Source organism: Hemitrygon akajei, chromosome 29 (genome assembly GCF_048418815.1).
Source record: "Hemitrygon akajei chromosome 29, sHemAka1.3, whole genome shotgun sequence".
Classification (NCBI taxonomy): Eukaryota; Metazoa; Chordata; class Chondrichthyes; order Myliobatiformes; family Dasyatidae; genus Hemitrygon; species Hemitrygon akajei.
Genome location: NC_133152.1, coordinates 27,119,554 through 27,137,913, shown reverse-complemented (window position 1 = coordinate 27,137,913; position 18,360 = coordinate 27,119,554). Strand labels below are relative to the sequence as shown.

Here is an 18,360-nt window from a genome sequence, read left to right as displayed (position 1 = left end):
ATTCAGCATAGAGGTTGGTGACCAGTGGTGTGCCACAGGGATCTGTTCAGGGACCCCTTCTCTTCGTGATTTTTATAAATGACTTGGATGAGGAAGTGGAGGGATGGGTTAGTAAATTTGCTGATGACACAAAGGTTGGGGGTGTTGTGGATAATGTGGAGCGCTGTCAGAGGTTACAGCAGAACATCGATAGGATGCAAAACGTGGCTGAAAGGTGGCAGATGAAGTTCAACCCAGATAAGTGTGAAGTGCTTCATTTTGGTAGGTCAAATATAATGGCAGAATATAGTATTAATGGTAAGACTCTTGGCAGTGTGGAGGATCAGAGGAATCTTGGGGTCCGAGTTCATAGGACACTCAAAGCTGCTGCGCAGGTTGACTCTGTGGTTAAGAAGGCATACGGTGCATTGGCCTTCATCAACCGTGGGATTGAATTTAAGAGCTGAGAGGTAATGTTGCAGCTATATAGGACCCTGGTCAGACCCAACTTAGAGTACTGTGCTCATTTCTGGTCACCTCACTACAGGAAGGATGTGGAAACTATAGAAAGGGTGCAAAGGAGATTTACAAGGATATTGCCTGGATTGGGGAGCATACCTTATGAGAATAGGTTGAATGAACTCGGCCTTTTCTCCTTGGAGCATCAGAGGATGAGAGGTGACCGGATAGAGGTGTAAAAGATGATCATGTGGATAGTCAGAGGCTTTTTCCCAGGGCTAAAATGGCTAACATGAGAGGTCACAATTTTAAGGTGCTTGGAAGCAGGTACAGAGGAGATTTCAGGGGTAAGTTTTTTACTCAGAGAGTGGTGAATGCGTGGAATGGGCTGCCAGCAACGGTGCTGAAGGCAGATATGATAGGGTCTTTTAAGAGACTCCTGGATAGGTGCATGGAGCTTAGAAAAATAAAGGGCTATGGGTAACCCCAGGTAATTTCTAAAGTAAATGTATGTTTGGCACAGCATTGCGGGCCAAAGGGCCTGTATTGTGCTGTAGGTTTTCTATGTTTCTGTGTCTCTGGGGTTGAGTGGGATCCGGGATCAGCCATGATGGAATGGCGGAGCAGACTCGATGGGCTGAATGGCTTAATTCAGCTCTTATGTCTTATGGTCTCCTCAAGGTTCTATGATTTCTGTTCATTCACTATGTTTCTCCTGTTACCTGCCATCTTTTACTATTTTTTGCTTCCATTCCTTGTTCCTCAGTGTGTACATCACATGCCTAGGGGGTATCATCAAGAAGTCCTCAGACCTAACTCATTAACTCACTGAGGTGATTGGAGTCAATATAAAATTGCCTATTTTTTAACAAAGTTAAGGTAGCATTTCAACGGCAAGAAGCTGATCTTCAAGCGTTGGTCTGTTTTCACTCATTTGCTCCCGATTCCCAGGTCCAAGTTAATGAGTCTTCAGGAGGTCTACATGTCTGGTACTTGTCCAAAGATACATTTACACTTATTGAAGGCTTGATTTTTAGCCTATTTATCAAACACAGATTTGCCTGACTTGTTGAGGGAAACTTTCAAAGCTCACTTTAGGGAAATGATAAGATGGACAAGTAGATTAAATGGATTTGGTGATTAGGTTGAAGGATTAGATGTTAAGGTGATAGTTGGAATATGTGGGTTTAATCTTTGCCAAAGGGACCATTTTGACTATTTGTTCCTATGTTTGTATCAAGCAGAAGACTTTGAAAACGATCTGAAGTACACAACATTTGGCCTTCCCCTTTGTATGAACCAGGTTCATACAAAACACTGACCTTGAATTATTTTTAACCAGAAATATCATCCCATGGCTAGCTCACTTTGAAATGTCATTCAGCATGTCTAAGAAATGCAAATATCCTCAAATAAGCTAACCTAGTTATTTGATTACAAAGAAAACAGATTAAAATGTTCACAAATAAATCAGTAGATTTTTTAGCTGCACAGCAGTAAAAATTCTATTAATGCGGAGACAATTATTGTGGATTGAAATGACTAGCTACATTGTGCAATTGGTTTTCTATTTATTGCTGGGCATGGCTTCTGTAACTGAGGCACCAGGACCTCAAGGAATCAATACACAGTACATGCAGCCCGGAGACTACATCATTGGAGCTCTGTTCCCTTTCCATGAGTTCACTACTGGCCTAGCTCATCGATTGAAGCCTGAGGGGGTGACTTGTGACAGGTAAGAGATTGTAATCTTTGAATTCTCTGAAGATGCTGACACCCGCTGAGGTGAAGGTCTATATGTGCTCTGAAGGTGCTTTCCAGGAAAGTGCCCCTCACCACTGTAACCACGCCCAAAGCTATTGTTTCCCTGATTTTGCTGACACTCCAAGTAGCTAGACATGTGTAATTTCTTTTCGTTTCAAACACTCATCCTGTTCCCTTTCTAAATCCAATCTGAATCGACCTCCACTACTGCCCCCCCCCCCCCCCCCGGCTTTCCATTACAGTCCCTAACCACTCATTATATTAAAAATGGGCTTCTTTTTATATCACATTTGGTTTCTTTGACAATCCTATTTGTTCTCTGATTGGTATCATGGTGAAATGATTATGTTTCTGGACTAGCAGCCAGAAGACTGGACCTTTGATCCAGAAGAATTGATTCCCAACATGGCACCCAGGACATTAAGTTAAAATTATTTAATAAATCTAGCATTTTTTAAAAGCCAATCTTGGTTACAGTAACCATGAAAGTAACGGATTCTCCTATAAACCAATTAGGTTTACTAATGCAGCACTGACAAAATGCTGGAGGATCTCTGCAAGTCGGGCAGCATCTGTGGAGGGGAATTAACATCAACATTTTGGGCCAAGACCCTTCATTGGGACTGGAAAGGATGGGGGCAGAACAAAGAGGTGGAGGGAGGGGAACAATTGTGAACTGGCAGATGATAGGTGAGATCAGATGAGGGGGAAGGTGGGTGAGTGGTGGATGAAGTAAGAAGCTGGGAGGTGATAGGTTGAAGAGGGAGAGGGCTGAAGAAGGCAGCAGCTAATAGGAGAGGAGAATGGATCATGCAAGAAGGGTTGGAGGTCAGGAGCCAGAGGGAGGTGATGGGCAGGTGAGGAGAAGAGGAGGGCTGAGAGGGGGAACCAGAAAGGGGACTGGAAAAAAAGTGAGAAAAGTTAAAGAAATCAATATTCATGCTATCAGGTTGGAAGCTACCCAGATGAAATTTGGGATGTTGCATCTCCAACTTGAGCATGGCATTTACTCATATCTGTCCTTACCTGGCCTGGCCTACACGTGGCTCCAGAACCATCGATGAGGTTGACGCCTAGCAACTTGCTCAATTCAGGGATGGATAAGGATGGTGGATAAATACTGGCACTGGCTGTGATGTCCACATCCCGTGAATAAATAAATTAAAAGTCGTCTAGTCCATGATCTTCCTGTCGTGACCTGCAGATGAGATGCAAAACACCATCAAATATTCAGAAACAGCAAGTCAACAAAACATGACAACTTTATACAATAATCACTATTAGTTGCCCCTATGGCGACCCATGAAGCATAACTGTTGAGTGAGGTCACCCCAGCCCTGGGGAGCGGGCTCAGGAACTATTCCTTCCACCTCACCGGATCCTTTTAATTTTGTTTTGCTTCTCCCCTCTCTTTCCCACTGCCAAGGTCTTTGGGGCTATTATCCACATAGCATTAATCTTTGTTTTCTCTGTTTAAGCTTTTACCCTCATGGTTACGGACTGTTTCTGGCAATGACATTTGCGATTGACGAAATAAATAACTCCACCTCACTTTTGCCGGGAATACGCCTGGGTTATGAAGTCCACGACGACTGTTTCGAGACTGCGGCCTCCATCCTGCCGAGCCTTCTCTTCTTGTCTAACAGCAAAGGGAGTGGGGTCGACGTGCTCTGCAACTACACTGAGTACAGGAGCCGGGCAATCGCTCTGCTGGGACCATGGACATCAGAACAGGCAATAATCATGGCCAAGTTGTTCGGGTTGTTTTTGTTTCCACAGGTAAGTCCTTTGCGGTCTTCTATTTGCCATGGTTGGGGCCAAAGCAAGCAGCGGTGAATTGGCATTCAATTTTGTATTCTGCTGGAATCCGTGGAAAAGGAAGCCAGGCCCTGTCTAAAATCTGCTGCCAAACTATAATCACACGTCTTGCACTGTCACTGAGCCGAATTTCTATCACTCAGTCCCTTACTGATGAGCTCGGTCCCAGGATTTGCATCAATTGCTGTTGAGGTGGTTGATTTCAACCGGCAGTCAAGCTTCAGTTAACAAAACTGATTGAGTGATCGCCACTCACACACACAGGGTGGAGAGCAGGGAAGTTAGTCGTTTTTTCAACCACCCAATCTCTGCCAAATGCCCTGTCCTGACTGAAAGCAGGTTTGACTTAATGACAGGGGAATTGGCAGCAACATCTTCGGCTTCAGTTGATAGAAGTTCTGAATGAAGGTGTCAACTCTCAGGGCATACACAAGATCTATGATAACAGTGGTCACCAGGAAGTCTTCAGTTTTCCCCAAGGATCCAGGGACAGACACATAGTGCAGGGTTTGCTCAGTGCCCACACAATGACATTAGAACAGAGAGCAGAAGTAGTCAAGAAGAAAAGGATTTGCCCCTCATGCCTCAGTTTCATTAGGAATAAATCCCAGAAATCACAGAGCGAAGTCACAAACTTAAATTTAACCATTCTAGTTTCCTTCTATTCTGAGGAACTAAATGTTCCCTGGGAACAAGGGATAGGAAGACGCTCCCTAGTACCTCATACCAAGCTTCACGGGTGCATGAATTACTGGAGAAAGTATGCAGCCACATTGGTTTAGGCGTCAGCAGTCTGTGGAGAACCGTACAAGTAGATGGTCAATTAGTCACTTTGTTTTTGCTTTGCTCTTCCACGTTGAAAGATCAGATATTGAGCCAAGCCTGAAAGTACAAAGTAAACAAAAAACAAAAATTAAAACCGAGGAAGCTGTAAACTCTCCAGATTACAAAAGGAGGGCAATAAGAAATGATCCAACAATCTTGACTTCAAAAGCAGAGACAGGACTATTGTGCAAAATGGTGTATTTATTGGAAAAGGGAGATTGGCATTTGGGTAAGATTTAATGTGTGAAGATACAATTACGGATTCTCTTCCTTTCTTAGGTTAGTTATGGAGCCTCCAGTGCCAAACTAAGCAACAAGAAGGACTTTCCGTCATTCCTGAGGATAATGCCAAGTGACAATAACCAAGCAATAGCCATTGTCTCTATTATCAGGAAGTTCAAATGGAACTGGATTGCTGGCATTGGGAGTGATGATGAATATGGGCGACAGGGGATAGAACTGGTCCAGAGGTATGCTTCACTCCAAGGTATCTGTGTAGGCTTCATTGAGATAATCCCCATCCACCTCAGCCTGTCCAGTACCAAGCAAAAAATCTCAGAGATCATCGACCATATCAGCCAAGTGAACATTAACATTATCATCCTCTTCTCCAGTGAAGGACCTGTTCAGGAACTGATGAAAGAGGTGATTCAGAGAAATATCACCAGGAAGGTCTGGATTGCAAGCGAAGCTTGGGTTAAATCGGGCGTTGTTATTAACATACCAGGTATTGAGCACATTGGCACAGTGATTGGTACAGTCATTAACAGTGGCAGCATGCCAGGGTTTGAGGATTACATTTTAAACCATCTTACCAACATCAGGAGTTCAAAGCGACAGCGATGTGATGCAGAGTACTGCGGTAATCATACCTTTCCTTTTTGGCCGTATCCCACCTCACAGCAGCTCCTCAGCGACGTTCAACATCTGTCACCTGAAAACCTGTCCGTTGTGTTGGACCAGCCAGTGAGACGGGACACGTTCAGTGTGTACACAGCTGTGTACAGTATCGCATACGCACTACATACCCTGCTAAAGTGCCACACTGGGGGATGTGAAACCGCAACAGTATGGTACAACTGGCAGGTACAAAAAAGTTTCAATGTTTACACCCAGAGTCAAAAGTTGCATGCAGATCTAATTTATGTTTCTGGATTGTGCACCATCTGACTATAGGTTCCAGCTACTAGATTCCTGTGACCAGGTCCCATGATCTTAGGAGTTATTAAGGGGTGGCACGGTAGTGCAGTAGTTAGCACGCTTTGCGCTATATGCGACCTGGGTTCAATTCCCACCGCTGCCTGCAAGGAGTTCGTACATTCTCCCCGTGACCGCGTGGGGTTGCTCTGGTGCCCTGGCTAAATCCCACACTCCAAAGACGTACCATTAATTAGTCATTGTAAATTGTCCCGTGATTAGATTGGGATTAAATTGGTGGGGTTGCTGGGCGGCGTGGCTCAAAGGAGCAGAAGGGCTGATTCCGCGCTGTACCTCAATAAATAAAAAGATAATAAAAAATCAATGGTGATCATCCCTTTGATCTTCATCTGTGGTGGAAATAATTAATCTCTAGCACCAGACTGCCATGTCCCTCTTGAGCTTTAGATCAGTGACAAATGTTGTTTAATTCTCTGCACTGAATTTAGTCCCGGGCTCAGTGGGAAAGAGTTGAAGGTGTCCATGATGCATAAGAGCTCGTAACCAGAGATGGCAGACTCCCATCAGAGCAGGACAGCTAGTGAGGTGGACACTTAGTGCTCCAAGTTTAAGAATCATAAATCTCACAGCTCATTTATCTGTCGCTGATGCTGGGGTCCACAGGAATACAGTAAAGGGAAGTTTATGGACTACCAGTAAAAACATTTGCTGGAAGACTACTTCCAGAATGCCCCCGAATGAAAAGGTCGAAACTACCTCTGCTACATATAGATGCTCAAAGGGAATGCTTTCTGCTGAGAATGTGAAAAATAACCACCAAATGCATTTATTTTCCCAAGAATTAATGAGCTGCTGCTTGTCTTCAATAGATCTGGCAGGAAAGAGAAATGCAGGAGCAGTGTCAAAAGACTTAATGAGAAAGGTCAAAGAGTGAAAGCACAGCTGGGTGCCCATTTCTACTTAAATCTCACTTCAAACTCTGTCACGTTCACGAGGTGGGAATTAGGCCCTAAGTACCTTTCAATCTCTTCCTGCTGCTCTTAAGCTACTTAAAGCCCCGAGGCACATTCCTTGCTGTGCTAAAACTGGAATTTTCCAGCCGTATCAGTGAATCTCCGGAACTCCCAATATGGCAGGCAGGAAATGCGTGCAGAATTCTGGTTTGAACTGAAACGGTCTAATCTGTGGGCAGCACAAGCAAAGCAGCTGCCCACAGATAACATGATAAGAGGAGCTCTGCGTCACTGAAGTGTGCCTTCTTACAATGATTGGATTAATACTGTATGTTGTTGGATCCTGGTGATTTTGTGATCCAGGCGTTCTTCAGAAGTCAAGAATGAGGCATAACACGTGGTGGTTATGGGCGTTTGTTATGTGTAATAAGAACTAAGAACAAAACAAAGGAAAAATACAAAGAAAAAAGAAGTCTAGCAGGTCTTATACTAAAACCTAACAAACTATAAAGATAACAAAACATTTCATAGTAGCAAATCACCTATTAAGGAAACAGATTTCAAATGATGTGACACCTGCTGTAGAGAAACTGAGGTTAGAAAAATACAAGATCAACTATACTACGATGAATGAAAAGTTCACTAAAAATTTAAACATGGGTTTTATATAAAAATACAAGAAAGCATAGGAAAGGTTAAACTATGGGAGAAATAACGATTTTACGCTCTAATCCAACAAGGCCAACAATCCTTGCTGTCTCTAACCTTGACTGAATTTCCTTTGACAGCTGCTGGAAGTGTTAAAACAAGTTAAGTTCACTGTCAACGGCATTGGCATTTCCTTCGACGCTGAAGGAAACTCACAGCAAGGTTACGACATCATTACCTGGACGCAGCGTGCAGGACAACTCCAGCTTCCAGTGATTGGCGGCTACAAAGATCACTTGACCATCGATGCTTCTCTGATTCAGTGGAAGACAGACAATAATGAGGTAAATTATGATGATATTTATACTTAATGCTATCCATTCACCTTTCTCTATAGTCCCACAGCAGCCTGGGCTCATTAAATCTCTCCATTTTATCTTAAAGACCCTCCTTAATACAAAGTTATTAGTTATCTGTACTAATGACTCTTTTTAGGCTCAGTGTTAATGTTTTTCTTTAATTATGTTGCTGCAAATACACTAGAATGCTTTATTACTGTTATTAAACTATTACATAAATGCAAACAATTATCTGTCATACACTGGTCATTATTCTTGATCCCCAATTTTTGTTCCCTTAAGTGCACCATGTGTACCAGATGACTGATTTACCAGTCACAGCCTGATCTGGCTGAGCAACAACTGAAGCCGGTTCTCCTCTACTTCTAATCAAGAGAAAATCTGCAGATGCTGGAAATCCGAGCAACACACATAAAATGCTGGAGGAACTCAGCAGGCCAGGTAGCATCGATGGAAACGAGTACAGTCGTTGTTTCACAAGGGTCTCGGCCCGAAACGTCGACTGTACTCTTTTCCGTCGATGCTGCCTGGTCTGCTGAGTTCCTCTAGCATTTTGTGTGTGTTGCTCCTCTACTTCCCAGCCAATCCTTCCCACTCCTTTTTGGATTGGACCTTTATTCATCTTTCTTGAATATTTCTCCTCTGTCACTTCCACTCTCATCTCCAACGGCAAATATGAAGGATTCATGAAATTCTTTGCTATTCAGATTGAGACATTGAAATATTCCCTCTCCAAATCCCTTTGGGTTTTGTCTTGTCCTAGTCCTGAACACATTTTTTTTTTAAAAATCGCCTCCATAACCTCCTCTGTCTATTGTCCAAAGGCACTTAAGCATAGTATAAGTCAGAGGATTGTGAGAGTGTGCAATGAGCTGCCAGCTCAAATTTACTGTTTAAGCGAAGTTTGGATAGGTACATGTATAGTAGGGGTATGGAGGACTATGGTCCCGGTGCAGATCAATGGAAGTAGTTTAAATGGACTAGGTTCAGCACGGACTAGGTGGGCTGAAGGGCCTGTTTCTGTGCTGTATATTTCTATGACTCTATTCCACGAACCATTCTAAAATGTTTCTCTATCTAAAAAAAGTTACGCATTGGTAGTTAGTGTAGTTATCATGTATTTATTTTCCAAGTAACAGGTTGCTTTCTGGTTCCAGCAGGAGCTTGTTAGCTGCAACATAATTATTACTCCGACAGCAGTGATCAGGGACATCATCTTTTACTGACGCACAAGTGTTTACGATACCCACAGCCCATACCCACAAATTACTTGTATGATAGCCCAGATCTTCGAGCCAGGGTTCAATAGCTCCTTGCTTCAAGTTTTATTTCGATTTCTTGAATTCTGAAACGTGAATGGTGAAATATTTTCAACTTGGAATTTAAACATTTGCATTAATTTAGACTCCAGTCAATAACTTATAGTTGGGAATTTGTATTCTATTTCTACACCACTAGAACAGCCCAGTTAGAATCCAAGTACAGACTGGAATTTTATCAAAGTGTTCAGGGCTTCCTATAGAATACAGACATATCGAAATGTAGATATTGATCAGAGCAGGCTTCAGGGACCAACCAGCCTACTCCTGCTCCTATCACTTTATATCAAAGTGCTGATTACATGCAGACATCCAATCCAGAATTTTGGAAGGTTTCCACAGGGTTGTTTGATGTTAGATGCAGATCCTGCATTCTAACTCCCAAACAAGAACATTACCCACGGGATCAAAGACCCACTTCAGTTTCTGAGTTAATTTCAGCAGCCCTTTTAACCATTGTTTGGTTCTTGGACCCAAACTGTCCAATCAGTGAAGCAGATCCATTACAGATGTCACTTAAACAGCTGACACAGCCATTTGCTATTGGTCCTCAGTTCCCCGTCCACTGAGAACCCATTAGCCCAGGAGCATCCTCCCGCTCGCTAGGGTCAGCAACTCACAAGTATTACTGCATTCACAGGTACCTCTGTCCCACTGTTCCAAGAGCTGTGGCCTGGGCCAAAAGAAACTTGTCATCAGTCTTTACTCCTGCTGCTTTGAATGTGAAGACTGCCCAAGTGGAACCTTCCAGAACTCAACTGGTGAGCCTGAATATTTCTATTTCAAAATGTATCTGACCACATTAGAATAGAGGAATCGGAACAGATCGTTCTCTGAAACATCTTACTGACAGCAACTTATCTATTTTGTAGCCATAGAGTACAAATATAGAATAAAAAAGGAGTTATAGGGCTGTGTCCAGTTGAGAAATTTGGACAGATATTAATAAATGTTCAAATTCTAGACTTATAACATGACTGACACCTGAGAGTGAATTGTAGCTGGAATATAATTTAGGGCTTTAGGACCTGATTAATGGAGTAAGATTTACCAAGAGTGAGTTACAAGCTGGAATTCAATCAAGGAGTTTAGAGATTCATATGCAAGGTAAGACATTCCTGGCAGTAAAGTTTAGGCTAGAATATAACTCAAGTTCTTTATAAATGGAATAGCACAGAACTGGTTTTGGTTTAATTAATAAAATATCTGGATTATGCATTAGAAGTTCAGGTGGTTTCATGTTACAGAAAATGGGAGTACTGTAAGGAAGGAAAGTAAGGAAGATAAGGCCTCATTTGGAGAATTTTGAGCAGTTTAGGGACCCTAATCTAAGGAAGGATGTGCTGACATTTGAGAGGGTTCAAAGAAGAGTCACAAAGATGATTCTGGGATCGAAAGGCTTGAGATATGAGGAGTGTTTGATGGTTCTGGGCTTCTGTTGGCTGGAATTCAGAGAATGAGGGTGACCTCATTGAAACCTATCAACTGTTGAAAGGCCTCAACAGAGTGGATGTGGAGAGGATGTTTTCTATGGTGGGGAAGTCTAAGACCAGAGGACACAGCCTCAGAATAGAGGGACGTCCTTTTAGAACTGAGATGAAGAGGATTTTTTTTTTAGCCAGTGAGTGGTGAATCTGTGGAATATCGTTGCTATAGGCAGCTGTGGAGGCCAAGTTACTGGGTACAGGGTATATTTAAAGCAGAGGTTGATAGATCCTTGATTGGTCAGAGCATGAAGGGATACAGGGAGCAGGCAGGAGATTGAGGCTGAGAGGGAAAATGGACCAACCATGATGAAATGGAGGAGCAGACTTGATGAGCCAAAAGGCCTAATTCTGCTGTTTTATCTTATGGTCTTATCAGCTAAAGGGCTCAGGTGATTTGACTACAGGATGATAGACTGTCAGGCTAGAGTCTAATTAAGTATAACAATTTATAAACAGACAAATTGGAATGTGCTTAAGGTTGAAATATCATTTGTTGTAATATGTGCGGAACTGTGTCATTCATATACTTCATAAGCATTATTAGATGGTTTGTATGTGACAATTTAATTTTGCTGTTCCAGATGGGTTTTCCTGTTATCTTTGCCAACCAGATGAATGGTCTCTGCCAAAAAGCTCTTCCTGCTTCAAGAGAACTCTGCAGTACCTGTCTGTGTCCTCACCTCTTGGCGTGACTCTGCTGCTGTTCATGGTGCTTGAGCTCACACTAATATTGGCTGTCATAGTCATCTTCCTGGTGAATTCCGGTGCTCCGATTGTGGAAGGTACCGGTGGGAAAATGAACATAGTCATCCTAACCTCACTGGCTCTCTTATGCTGCAGCTCATTGCTTTTCCTTGGAGAACCTACTGAACTCACCTGCAAGTTACGCCAGCCGGTAACTACTCTCAGCCTCACCATCTGCACATCAATTCTGCTTATCAACTCATTACAGATACTGCTCACCACGGAGTTCACCAGTTTAAGCAAGCCTTTCCTCTGCAAATACCAATGCTGTGGAAGGTACGTTATCCTCTGTGCCAGTCTTGGGGGCCAAGGAGCCATTTGTTACCTGTGGCTGAAGACCCACGGTGACTTTCTGATGATGACCATGGGCGATTCTGAAGGTGCCCTTTCCCTCTTCTGCAAGAGTGATTCAGAGCTGGTGTTCTGGCTGATGTTGGGATATAGTGGCCTCCAGGCACTGGCCTGCTTCATGTCTACCTTTCTGATCCAAACACCGGCTCGAACATACAATCTAGCCCGGGAGATTACTGTTTCCATGATCTTCTTTATATCTGTCTGGATTTGCTTTATCCCAATCTACACAGCTGTAAAAAAGAGGTACGCACCTGCTGTACAGATCACAGCCATGCTCCTCAGTTCCTTGGCAATACTTGGTGCCTATTTTATCCCCAAATGTTTTGTGCTTTGGTTTAAGCCACAATACAACACCAGAGATTACTTCCAAGTTTATAATCTTAAAATTTCAGGAAAGAAGGAGCATCAATGATATGAAGTGTCTGAATCTGCTTAAGAGGTAGTTCAGATAGTTAGAGGAAGGAATTCACATAGATGGAAAATCACGGATAGAGAGCAGGTCTTGTGTCGAGGAGGGGAAGGGGGAGGAAAATGGATTGTAAAAAGCATTTGGCTAGAGGGACGGGGTCAATTGGGGAAGGACATGGATTAATGAATAGATATAACAAGGAAAATGTCAGATCAAAACAAATTCATGATCTCACTGATCATTTCTCATTTGGGTGCCCTGGTCCTCATTCTTAGCTACATTCTGTCTGTGTCCTCTGGTCTTCGGTTCTCCCATCGTAGGAAACATCCTCTCCACATCCACTCTATCAAGGCCCTTCACCATTTTATAGGTCTCTACGAGGTCACCCCTCATTCTTCTGAATTCTAGTGAAAACAGTCCCAGAGCCATCAAATGCTCTTCACATGACAAGCCATTCAATCCTGGAATAATTTTCATGAACCTCCTTTGCACCCTCTGCAGTTTCAGCACATCCTTTCTAAGATAAAATGCCCAAACCTGCCCACAATACTTCAAGTGAGGCCTCACCAATGCTTTATAAAGTTTCAACATTACATCCTTGCTTTTATATTCTAGTCCTCTTGAAATAAATGCCAACATTGTAGTTGCCTTCCTCACCAAAGACTCAACCCTTAGGGAATCCTGCATAAGGACTCCCAAGTCCCTTTGCACCTCACAAAATAATTAACCCTTTCATTTCTTCTACCAAAATGCATGACCATACACTTCCAACACTGTACAGTATTCCATCTGCCATTTCTTTGCCCATTCTCCCAATCTGTCTAAGTCCTTCTGTGCCTACTCTGCTTCCTCAAAACTACCTGTCCCTCCACCTATCATCTGCAAACTTTGCAACAAAGCCATCAATTCCATCATCCAAATTATTGACATATAACGTAAAAAGAATCAGTCCCAACACAGACTCCTGTGGAACACCACTAGATCACTGGCAGTCAACCAGAAAAGGCTCCCTTTTGTTTCACTCTTTGTCTCCTGCCAATCAGCCTCTGCTTTATCCATGCTAGAATCTTCCTGTAATATTATTTTTTTACTTACAGAGCAAAGCCTCTGCCTTTCTGCCTATCCCTTCAATACAATGTGTATCCTTGGACATTATGCTCCCAGCTATAATCTTCCAGCCATGAATCAGTGGTGGCTATAACATCAAACCTGCCAATCTGGAACTGTGCTGCAAGTTCATCTGCTTTATTCCGTATACTGTGCACATTCAGATACACCTTCAGTCCTGTGTTCACCCTTTTCGTATTTTCTCGCACCATGCTCAACCTTTTGATTCCTAAATTTGTCTGAGGTCTTACCAACATTTGCCTCCACAATCTCTCCACTAACTGTTCTGGCTCTCTGTTTCCCATCCCCCTTCAACTTTAGTTTATATCTCACCGTGCAGCATTAACAAACCTTCCTTCTAGGATATTAGTCCCCCTCCAGTTCAGGTGCAAACCATCCCTTCTGTATAGGTCCCACCTTCCCTGGAAGAGAGCCCAATGATCCAAAACTCTTATGCCCTCCCTCCTACACCAACTCCTTTGCCACATATTGAACTGTATAATCTTCCTAGTTGTAGCCTCACTAGCACGTGGCACAGGTAGCAATCCTGAGATCACAACCCTGGAGGTCCAGCCTTTTAACTTAGCACCTAATTCCCTGATCTCACTTTGCAGAACCTCGTCACTCATCCTACTCATCCTACATGGACCACAACTTCTGTCTGTTCACCCTCCCACTTAAGAATGTTGTGTACCCGATCCGAGATATCCCAGACCTTGGCAGCCCAGAGGCATCATACCATCTGGGAATCTTATTCTCACCCACACAGAACCTTCTCTCTGTTTCCCTGACTAATTAATCCCTGATCACCACAGCATGCCTCTTCTTCCCCCTTCCCTTCTGAGTCACAGAGACAGAGTCAGTGCCAGAGACTTGACCACAGCGACTTTTCTCTGTTATGTCTTCCACCCTGACGGTATCCAAAGTGATATACCTGTTGTTGAGGGGAATGGCCACTGGGGTACTCTGCACTGACTCCTTAACCCCTTTCCCTTTCCTGACTGTCACCCAGTTTCCAGTGTCCTGCACCCTGGGTTTAACTACCTCCCTATATGTCTTCTCTATCATCCCTTCAGCCTCCCAAATGATCTGGAGTTCATTCAGTTCCAGGTCCATCTCCTTAACATGATTGTTAGAAGCTGCAGCCGGATGCACTTCTCACAGTTGTCATGGTCAGGGACACTGGAGGCCTCTCTGCCTTCCCACGTCCTGCAAGAGGAGCATTGTATTATCCTGCCTGGCATCTCTACTGTCCTAATTGAGCAGATATAAAGAAGAGAAGGGGAAAAAATGAGCTTTTTTCCCCTCTGCTTTCTCTGAATGAAGCCCCAAAGAGCTAAAGTCTTAAGATCACCACTCTGACTACGTCCACTCAGTTGATGGCCGCTGCGCTTGTCCCTGCCTTCCTTTAATTTGCTCTTACTAATCAATCCCAAATACTGATTGGCCCCAGGTCAAAGCTCTATTATACTGCTGCCAAATGCTGCTGCCTTTTATCCTCGGCAAGTGGACCTGTTTGAAGTCCCCTTCTCTCCAAACCTCCAAAGTCCAATTGGTGGCTGGTCAAAGCTCCCTCCTTGTTTTTATGTTGACTCTGACTTCCTTTGTCAGTCATTGTTGTGTCATCCCGCCTTTAGAATACGACTTTTTCTTCGGGATGTATCTATCTGGCATCTTCCGAATTTCTCCCAGAAACTTTAGCATTTGCTGCTCTGCTAGTGTCCCTTCCAATCAACTTTGGCCAGCTGCTCTCTCATGCCTCTGTAATTTCCTTTACTCCACAGTAATACTGTGACATTACTGTAATACTTTGACATTAGCTTTTCCCTTTCAAGTTGCAGGGTGAATTCTATCATAGTATGATCACTGTCTCCTAGGGGGTTCCTTTACTGAGCCACAACTCAGTGATGCCCACAATATCCTACCTGGCAATCTCCAACTGTGCTACAAAATTATCTAACTTATTCTGTACATTTCTGCGTGCATTCAAGTATAATACTTCCGTTCCTGTATTCATCACCCTTTTTGATTTTGTCCCCCTTTTACCCTGCAACTCATCCCACTGACTGAATTTTACCCTATCATCTGCCTGTCCTTCCTGACAATCTCACTACACTCTGCCTCTGCTTGTAAACCAACTGCCCCATCTCCAGCCTGTCAGTCAGTTTTCCATTCTCCTGCAAAACTAGCTTAAACCCTCTCCAACAGCTATAGCAAATCTGCCCGCAGGGATATTGATTCCCCTTGGTTCATAGGTAGACTGTCCCTTTTGTCCAGGTCATATAGTGGTGCTAGAAAGTTTGTGAACCCTGTAGAATTTTTCTATTTCTGCATAAATATGACCTAAAATGTGATCAGATCTTCACATGATCTTCACTGGATAAGGAGAATCCAATTAAATAAATAACACAAAAACATTATACTTGTTCATTAATTTATTGAGAAAAATTATCCAGTATTATACGTAAGAAACACACACAAAATGCTGGAGGAACTCGGCAGGCCGGGCAGCATCTATGGAAAAGAGTACAGTCGACAGTTCAGGCCGAGACCCTTCATCAGGACTGGAGAAAAAAGGTGAGGAGTCAGAATTAGAAGGTGGGGGAGGGGTGGGGGGAACACGGGGTGATGGGTGAAACCGGGAGGAGGGGAAGGGTGAAGTAAAGAGCTGGGATGTTGATTGGTGAAAGAGGGCAGGAGAAGGGGAATCTGACAGGAGAGGACAGAAGGCCATGCAAGAAAGAAAAGACAGGAGGAGTACCAGAGGGAGGCGATGGGCAGGTAAGGAGATAAGGTGAGAGAGGGGAAAGGGGATGGGGAATGGGGAAAGAGGAGGGGTGTAATTACCAGAAGTTCGAGAAATTGATGTTCATGCCAAAAAGTTGGAGGCTGACCAGACAGAACATGAGGTGTTGCTCATCCAATCTGAGTGTGGCCTCATCACGGCAGTAGAGGAAACCATGGATTGACATGTCGGGATGGGAATGGGAAGTGCAATTAAAACAGGTGGCCATGGGGAGATCCCACTTTTTCTGGCAGGTTGAGTGTAGGTGCTCGGCAAAGCGGTTTCCCAGTCTACCGATATACAGGAGGCCACACTGGGAGCACTGGCTGCAGTAGATGACCCCCACAGACTCACAGGTGAAGTGTCACCTCACCTGGAAGGGCAGTTCGTGGCCCTGAATGGTAGTGAGGGAGGAGGTGTAGGGGTTGGTGTAGCACTTGTTGCACTTGCAAGGGTAAGTGCCGGGGGGAGATCAGTGGGGATGGACGAATGGACAAGGGAGTCACGTAGGGAGTGATCCCTGCAGAAAGCAGAAAGTGGGGGGCAGGGGAGGGAAAGATGTGCTGGGTGGTGGGATCCCATTGGAGATGGCAGAAGTAACGGAGAATTATGTGCTGGATGCAGAGGCTGGTAGGGTGGTAGGTGAGGATAAGAGGAACTCTATCCCTGGTGGGGTGGTAGGAGGAGGATGGGATGAGAGCAGATGTGCATGTATTTGTTGGAAAAAGTATGTGAACCTTGGGGTTATACCTTCTACAAAAGCTATTTGGAGTCCGGTGCCCCAATCAATGAGATGAGATTGGAGGTGTGGGTTGTAGAGGTGCCCTGCCCTATAAAAAAGACATACAAAGTTAGGTTACTGTTAAAGCCTGCTTTTCTCAAGAAAGATCTGTTTATGTGCACCATGCCTCAATCAAAACAACTTTCAGGGGATCTTAGTAGAACTACGGAGATGCATGTAGCTGGAAAAGGCTACAAAAGCATTTCTAAAGACCTGAGTGCTCATCAGTCCACAGGTAGAGAAATTGTCTACAAATGGAGGAAACTCAGTACTATTACTATTCTCCCTAGGACTGGACATCCTGCAAAGATCACACCAATAACATAATGTGCAATGCTGAAGGAGGTGAATAAAAATCCAAGGGTAACAGCAAGAAACCTGCAGAAATCTGTAGAACTTGCTAAAGACTTTGTTCATGTGTCCACTATAAGAAAGACATTGAACAAGAATGGTGTTCATGAAAGGACACCATAGAGGAAACCACAGCTCTCCAAAAAAAAAACATTGCTGCGCATCTCAAGTTTGCAGAAGACCACCTGGATGTTCTACAACACTTCTGGGACAATGTTCTATGAGCAGATGAGACAAAAGTTGAACTTTTTGGCAGAAATGCACATTGCTATGTTTGAAGGAAAAAGGGCACTGCACACTAACACTAAAACCTCAACCCAACTGTGAAGCATGGTGGAAGGAGCATCATAGTTTGGGCTGCTTTGCTGCCTCAGAGCCTGGGGAGCTTGCAATCATTGAGAGAACAATGAATTCAAAATTGTATCAAGACATTTTACAGGAGAATGTCAGGGTTGCAGTCCATCACTGGAAGCTTAATAAAAGTTGGATAATGCCACAAGGCAATGATCCAAAAGACAAGAGTAAATCAACAACAGAATGGTTTAAAAAAGAAAATTTGTGTTTTGGAATGGCTGAGTCAAAGTCATGACCTTAATCCTATAGAAATGTTGTGGAAGGATCTGAAGTAAACAGTTCATACAAGGAAACCCACCAACATCCCAGAGTTGATGCAGTTTTGTAAGGAAGAATGGCCTAAAATTCCTCCAAGCCGATATGTAGGACTGATCAACAGTTACCGGAAATGTCTGGTTGAAGTTATTGCTGTTCAAGGAGGTCACACCAGTTACTGAAAGCAAAGCTTCACGTACGTTTTCCAATAAATACATGTAATATTGGATCATTTTTCTCAATAAACAAATGAACAAGTATAACGTTTTTGTGTTATTTATTTAATTGGCTTCTTTTTATCGAGTTTTAGGGCTTAAGTGAAGACCTGATCACATGGTAGTTCAAATTTATGCAGAAATAGAGAAAATTCTACAGGGTCCACAAACTTTCTAGCACCACTGTACCTTCCTCAGAAGAGTTCCCAGTGATCCAGAAATCTGAACCTTGCCCT

The 18,360-nt window shown here is 43.5% G+C and overlaps 1 protein-coding gene across 1 annotated transcript; it reads left to right on the top strand.

Annotated features, from left to right (window-relative positions):
* Positions 1–2,040: 2,040 nt before the first annotated feature.
* Positions 2,041–15,904, top strand: LOC140718530 (taste receptor type 1 member 3-like). The gene is made up of 6 exons (XM_073032493.1): positions 2,041–2,173; positions 3,681–3,981; positions 5,125–5,931; positions 7,745–7,948; positions 9,923–10,043; positions 11,351–15,904. The coding sequence occupies exons 1-6, from the start codon at positions 2,073–2,075 to the stop codon at positions 12,277–12,279; spliced, it is 2,463 nt and encodes an 820-aa protein (XP_072888594.1). The 5' UTR covers positions 2,041–2,072; the 3' UTR covers positions 12,280–15,904.
* Positions 15,905–18,360: the final 2,456 nt, after the last annotated feature.

What these genes read in the sequence shown, in the direction of transcription:
- LOC140718530 (XM_073032493.1), top strand. Translation starts at nt 2,073, where the DNA reads ATGCAGCCCGGAGACTACATCATTGGAGCTCTGTTCCCTTTCCATGAG. An exon ending in GGTTGTTTTTGTTTCCACAG is followed by an intron (nt 3,982 to 5,124) that starts GTAAGTCCTTTG and finishes TTCCTTTCTTAG; the next exon opens with GTTAGTTATGGAGCCTCCAG. An exon ending in AACCTTCCAGAACTCAACTG is followed by an intron (nt 10,044 to 11,350) that starts GTGAGCCTGAAT and finishes TTGCTGTTCCAG; the next exon opens with ATGGGTTTTCCTGTTATCTT.